Source organism: Psammomys obesus, unplaced genomic scaffold (assembly GCF_907164565.1).
Source record: "Psammomys obesus unplaced genomic scaffold, mPsaObe1.curated_primary_1811, whole genome shotgun sequence".
Classification (NCBI taxonomy): domain Eukaryota; kingdom Metazoa; phylum Chordata; class Mammalia; order Rodentia; family Muridae; genus Psammomys; species Psammomys obesus.
In genome coordinates this window covers 1-6,776 of record NW_026586094.1, presented here as the reverse complement: position 1 = coordinate 6,776, position 6,776 = coordinate 1, and the positions used below count along the sequence as shown (strand labels likewise).

Genomic DNA, 6,776 nt, shown 5'->3' with positions numbered 1-6,776 from the left:
CCCATGACTACATAAGCTGATGCTGAAAGGATCCACTGTCATGGGCTGAGGACTAGATTTTACCAGAAACATGTTTGAATTTAGAAGTGGTGACACATGTCTGTTAGCCCATCACCTGGGATGTGGAGCCAGGGGGATCAGGAGTTCAAGGGCAGAAACCACAGCATTAGATTGCATTTTTTTTTTAAAGCAGCTTTTAAGCCTTCTAATTGTTATGCTAACAGCTTAAAACCATATCCATACATATCACTAATGTCAAATCCTGTCCACTCACCAGCTACATTCAGAATGAGGAAGGCTTCTCCTTGGTCTTGTTTATCCCTGAAGAAGCACCCATACACCCCTTCATCAAACGCTCTGATGTGGTGTATCTTCAGAGCAACGTGCCCCAAAGTGATGTTGTCCTGCACTAGAGTCACCCGCCCTTGATACTCGATCATCTGCTCTTCCTGCAGCTCCTGGCCTTCACGGTACACCATCACCCCAGGCGAGAATGTATTCCGGAACCAGCGCAGCTCCATGTGCTCGGCACTCACACTGGGTGAGAGGTGACAAGGGAGCAGTGCATCTTCACCCACTGAGGCCAAGATGGGCTCCAGGGGTCCAAGGACTTCAAAGTGACCTGCAGAAAGCCAAGCAGCATCAGATAGAAATGGAGATAGGAACATCATACTGACAGGAAGCCAAAAGCAAACCCCCTCAAACTACTTCTATTCCTTGTCTCATGGTCCACCTGGGTCCTGTGAGGATAGGTGGGAAGTGGCACTGCGACCCTTTGCGTTGGCAGAGACACGTTAACCCAGCAGTCAGTGGAAATGGGTGGGAGGAGAGAAGGGGGCCTTACCTGCATTCATCTTGGGCAGCTGCAGGACTATGAGGGTGAAGAGATACCCAAGCAGCGGTTTTTGGAGAGCTGCCACATACATCTTCCTGAGCAGCAGGGTACAAATCAGGGTGTGCCAGGAGCTTCAGCCTAGGAGGGAATAGAATAGTCAGGGGGTAATTACAGCCACTGGGGACCCCAATCTACCTAGTCCTCCAGCTGTCCCTCCCAAACTAAAATGCTTTGCTCATTTGCATCTGAAATCTATTGTGCCTTTTTTTTCAGAAGGATTTTCAGTTCAAGACAATTGTCATCAATACCTACCTATTCACTTTCCTAAGTGTAGTCAATAATATGTATGCATACACACACACACACACACACACACACACACACACACATATATATATATCAAGAACACTAATTACTAAGAGACACACAGGAGGAGGAAGAATGGTGCTTGTGAGATGCACTTTAAAAAAGGTAGTTTTTTCAGATACAAGAACTTGTCATTTCTTTTCATCAATGAGTCAACCGAGAAACTCAGCGTAGGGGCACTGGTCAGCAGCTGGGAACACTGGCCACTCTTGCATTGTTCCCAGCTTTGGTGCCAGCACTTACGTGGTGGCTCACCAGATTGGTAACTTTAATCCCAGGAGATCTAACGTTCCCTTCTGGTCTCTGTGTATACTGTATGCATGAGATATATGGACACATATGCAGGCAAACATTAATATTCATAAAATAAAACGTAAAAAAATAGGCAGAGTAATGTACACTCTTAATTCTAGGCATTAACTAGGCAGAGGCAGGCAGATCTCTGTGAGTCTGAAGCTAGTCTGGTCTACACAGTGAGCTCCAGGCCAGCCAGAACTACACAGTGAGATCCTATCTCAAAAACCCCAAACCCTGACATAAGTAACAATATATAAATAGATATGTATGTATATACATACATATCCAAAATAGAAAAAAAAATTAATTTAGCCTAAGAAATGAAGAGAAAGAAAACCTGTGTTTCCAACCTGGTACAGATAAACATTTAGGCTTGCCTGGGGATTTGCTTTTGAGAAGATGGGAGGCCACAGCCATCCTGTAGCTTGCTTTACTGTAAAAGCAGGCAGTCCTGGAACCTGTGTCTGTCCTGCTTCTTGTCCCATGGTACTGCTGAGAGACTAGGAGTCAGACAGACTCCTGTGGCTTGGATATAAATGTGGCAAATTTCCAAGATGGCCAGCTTCTTACCCTCCTGATCTTAGACAAAAGCCAGGCAGCTTAAAAGGTAGGCCTGATAGGCTTTGTCTCTACTAGCAAATTCTCTGCTGATGAACTCAACAAGTTCTAGGTTGGATCAGTAATAAGGTACACAACAGTGGCGGGTAAATCAACCATCCTATTCCCACTCCAAAGGGAAAACACTAAGTGAGAGGAGGAAAACTCTTCAGAGACTTAAAAAACCCAGCCCTGGATTTTACTGCTCATTTGCATGCACAACAGTGAGAACTTTACATAAGCAGGGGGGTCTGCTGGGTGGTGGTGGTACAAGCCTTTGACCCCAGCATTGAGGAAGCAGAGTCAGGAGGATCTCTGAGTTCCAGGTCACCATTATCTACAGAGTGAGTTCCAGGACTGGGCTACACAGAGATACCCTGTCTTAAAAAATAAATAAATAAACAAAAAGGACTTTTCTATTCAATCTTGTCAATGTTCATCTTTGGGCACAGCATGCACACACAATCCCTGTCTGGCCTCCCTCTTCTAGGCCCTATTTTCTTCAGAATTCAGAGGTCCTGGCACTTCCTGCTGCAACAGCACCAAGCAGGTCTCCATCTGCTCCTCCCCAAGGCTCTCTGATCAGTCCATTCATAGCTAAAAATAAATAGATAAATTGCTTTCACCTTAAAAACACTCTGTCTTTGCAATACCTTTGGATACACAGGTGGGCATGATACTTGATGATTACTCACATTGGAGAGCTTTAAAGGAAATTTTCATTAACTGAGTCTATTAAACGAGAAAACTTCAAATGTGAGGCTCAATTACTGCTGTCCATAAACAGATCAGTGGAGCCTCTCAAGGGGTTCACAGACAAAGGACAGAAAGTATATAAATAAATAAATAAATAAATAAATAAATAAATATCCCTGGTGTAAAAATAACTCGAGTCCACTGACAGACAGATTTGCCTCTTCAATGACTACTCTCAATGACCAACCACATACATCTCATGGGATTATGGAAAAACAGCAAAGAAAAAATAAAATGTTCAATGGATGTAACAATGCAAAGAATTTTAGTATTGAAGTATCTGTGTGCAAAGGTTAAAATGGTTGGATGTTTCCAAATGGAAAGTAAAGGGAGAAAGTTCATGCAAGCTGTGAGGGTCTGAGTAAATGATTAAAGGTATGTGAATGATAAGACTTAGAGACAAAATATACACATGATAGTAAGTTTCAAAGTGCAAAGTTTAATGCAATGAAATTAAGGCTCTATTTACATCAGTGGATTTCTAAGTTATTAATCTATTCTTGGAAATTGTTAAAAGTACTAAATACTAAAGCTTTACAAAAACAAAACTACCACAGACACAGTCTCAAAAAAATTAAATCTCTTTTGGTCGTTTACTCTGACCACATGGGCCTGGATCGAGATGGTTCAATGATTAAGAACACACTGGCTATTCTTCCAAAGGAGACAGGTTCAGTTATGGTAACTCATAACTGTCTGTAATTCCAGGTCAGAAATCCTCATACACTCAGGCAAGATGCAAATACACATAAAGAGTTAACACAGTAAAATCAGTTTATTTTGACACTTTCTAACTAATGACAATCCCCAAACAGATTAAAGCAGACAATGGTCTTGCTTATGTGTCTAAAACTTTTCATCTGTCTCTTTTTGTCAACTTAAAAAAATTTCTCTGTCTTCCAAGGGTGGTAGGTAGCTCAAGCCTTAGATCCCAGCTCTGGAAAGCTAGAGGCAGGATGATCTCTGAGTTCAAGGACTGCCTGGTCTACAAGGGATCTTCAAACCAGTCAGGGCTACATAGAGACCCTGTTTACAAACAAACAAACAATAAAGTTCATGTCTTTCATAGTATTCCCTAAGTACTGAAAGATAAGCCACAACTGAGCATTACTCTGTGGTACACCTTTAATCCCAGCACTGAGAGGCAGAGGCAGGTGGACCTCTGAATTGAAGGCTTGGGAGCCTTTGCTGGATTAGTTTGAAGTCTGACATCTCTGGATAGACATTTATTTGCTGTCAGTCTATGACTGTGGACTCCTTTTTCTCAGTGAAGCCCTAAAAACCCACCATTCTCCCAATATGGGTGACCCAGGTCTTGTAAGAAGCATCACATAGGTCTCCGGGCAGATTACAAGCCAGACCCTTTCCTGAGAAGGAAACCAGATCCAGCAGCACCTAGTAATTCCTAGAGATGCTGCACCCTGCTAAGGAGCTCTTACTCTTAGGCAGTGACCTTCAACTGTACTTGGAGATTTCCCCCTCACTGTAGGATAATTAAGTACTGTGATCCTTCTGATGACAGGACCATCCTCCTGCATGGAAAATGAGGTACTGTTCCATTCATTGCATGTAAATTAAGTATCTCTGATCTGATTCCCTCCCACTGCCCAAGGTTTATAAATCCCTGATTTCAAATAAACGTGCTGACTGGCTTCCTCATACCATCAGCCTTGTGCCATAACTACTGGAGACTCATATTTTATCCCCCGCTGCCCAGTCTCACCGGGCCTGCCCTCCAGCCTGCTGGGCCCATGTCTCAGCTGCAAGCTGACCAGGCAAGGGCTTCCACCCACACCTCTGCCCTGCTCAGCACAGCAGCTCAACCAAGAGCTGTAAGACTTAGTTATCACCCATAGGCTTTGGAATGCCCGAGCTTCCATTGGCACTGGCTATGTCATTCTAAAAGAGCTTCTCCACACCCTGGCCGAGCACATGGGTCTCATGCTATCTGCCCGGAAGAAAGGGAACCCAAGTTCTCCGTCTAGAATCTGAGTTCTAGGTCCCTGGCGAAAATCTAGAACCCTGCCAAACAGAGAATGACAAAGGCCAGCCTGGTCTACAGAGCAAGTCCTAGGAGAGCCAGGCCTGTGAAGAGAAACTTTGCTTTGAAAACCAAACCAACCACCCAACCAACTGACCAAAAAAAAAAAAAAAGGATAAAGGATTAACTGCTTAGGAGCAATTCACACTTTACAATTAAAAACAAAAACAAAAACAAAAAAAAAAAAACAGCCTCAAAAAGACTCTACCTAGCAGAGTATCAAAGCAGTGGCTGAGACTCATAACCAAACATTTGGCACAGTACAGAGAATCATATGAAAGAAGGGGGAGTTAGTATGACCTGGAAAGGACAAGAACTTCACAAGGACCAAATAGATCTGGGCACAGGGGTCTTTTCTGAGACTATATTTCCAACCAAGGACCATGTATGGACATAACATAGAACCCCTGCTCAGATGTAGCCAATGCTAGCTCAGTATCCAGATGGGTACCCTAGTAGGGGAACAGGGACTATTTCTGACATGAACTAAATAGCTGGCTCTTGGGCCCCTCCCCCCTCCCGAGGGAGGAGCAGCTCTGCTAGGTCATAGAGGTGGACTTTGAAGCCAGCCCTTGATGACATTGATAAGCTAGGGTCAAATGGAAAAGGAGGAGGACTTCCCCTATCAGTGAACTTGGAAAACGGCAGGGAGCACATGAGGGAGGGATGAAATGGGGAGGGGGTGTTGGGAGGAAATGAGTGAGTAGGATACAGCTGGGATACAAAGTTAATAAACTGTAACTAATATTAAAAAATTAAAAAAAAAACACAGCATGAGTCTTCAATAAAGGTGTCAAATTTAGTATCAGTGGGCCTTTACATACAGATGTCATGGACTACAGAACCTCACCCCCAGCCCCACACAAAACAAAGTTTGGTCTACCAGCCTAGACCATATGCCATGTCTGGGAAAGCCAGAGAGCTCTGGGTATTCTGGTATTGAGCCTGCTGTGTGCAAGTCTCTAGACCTTCACGGTAATGAAGGGTCTAAAGAAAAGCTCAGACACCATGTCGAAAAAGTCAGGAACCAAATGACATCTCAGGGCCGCAGGTGTGTGCAGAAGTGGGGAGAGGTTGTGGTGCTGAAGAAGGGCGCAGGCTCCCTAATCTCCCCATGAAGCTTTTACAAAGCAATTCACACTTTAAAAAATAAAATACGGCAAAAGTCTTCCAGAAAGGTGTAAAGTTTAATACCTGTAGGCCTTTACCTACATACAGATGACCATTCCTGGGGAGCCCCTGCAGCTCAGGTCCTCTAACCTACACCCCCACACACAAAATAAGTTAGAATGTAATATATACATCTTAAGGATATTTTCAACAGATATCGATGTACTGAAGACAGCCCTGTATGACCTGTTTGGATGCTTCCTAGGAGGTAACTCAGACATTTCGGTTGTTTTTGCTCCTTTCAGCGATGACCAGGTTCTAAGAAGGTCCAGCCGACAGGTCTCTGCATCAGGCTGTCTTCCTGAAGCTCCAGGGTGGCCCCGCGCCTTCCCCGCCGCCTCCCACGCGAGCCCTCAGCCCTCTGGCTGACCTCCCCAAGTCCAGCCGCCAGGCAGGACCCTCACCCCCGCGGCCTGGCTGTCACTTCCTCACTCACCTGCTGCCATCCATAACGCACCGCTCGGGCTCTGAGAACTTCAGGCTCAACCTTCTCCCATGGCTGAGAAGTTACACTCTGGCTGAGTCGGAGGCAAGCTTCGGACCCATGTGCTGGAGCCCTGAATCAGCATTGGCATTGGCTAAACCGCTGTGTGAGACCGCCTCTGCATGGGTTTAGCTTGCGGGGATTGGCTGAAACTCTTAGGTTGCTATACCTCAAAAGAGCAAGGGGGGCGGGGCCAAATAGATTTTTTTTTTTTTTTTTTTTTTTTTTTT

At 44.6% G+C, this 6,776-nt stretch overlaps 1 protein-coding gene across 1 annotated transcript; it reads right to left on the bottom strand.

The window, feature by feature from the left end:
- Positions 1-274: 274 nt before the first annotated feature.
- Positions 275-6,605, bottom strand: LOC129671987 (butyrophilin subfamily 1 member A1-like; the record flags this gene model as incomplete). Its single annotated transcript, XM_055601152.1, has 3 exons — positions 6,499-6,605; positions 845-973; positions 275-622 (listed from the first exon to the last, which is right to left on the bottom strand). Coding segments are annotated over exons 2-3 (430 nt in total), but the record flags the coding sequence as incomplete, so codon positions are not given.
- Positions 6,606-6,776: the final 171 nt, after the last annotated feature.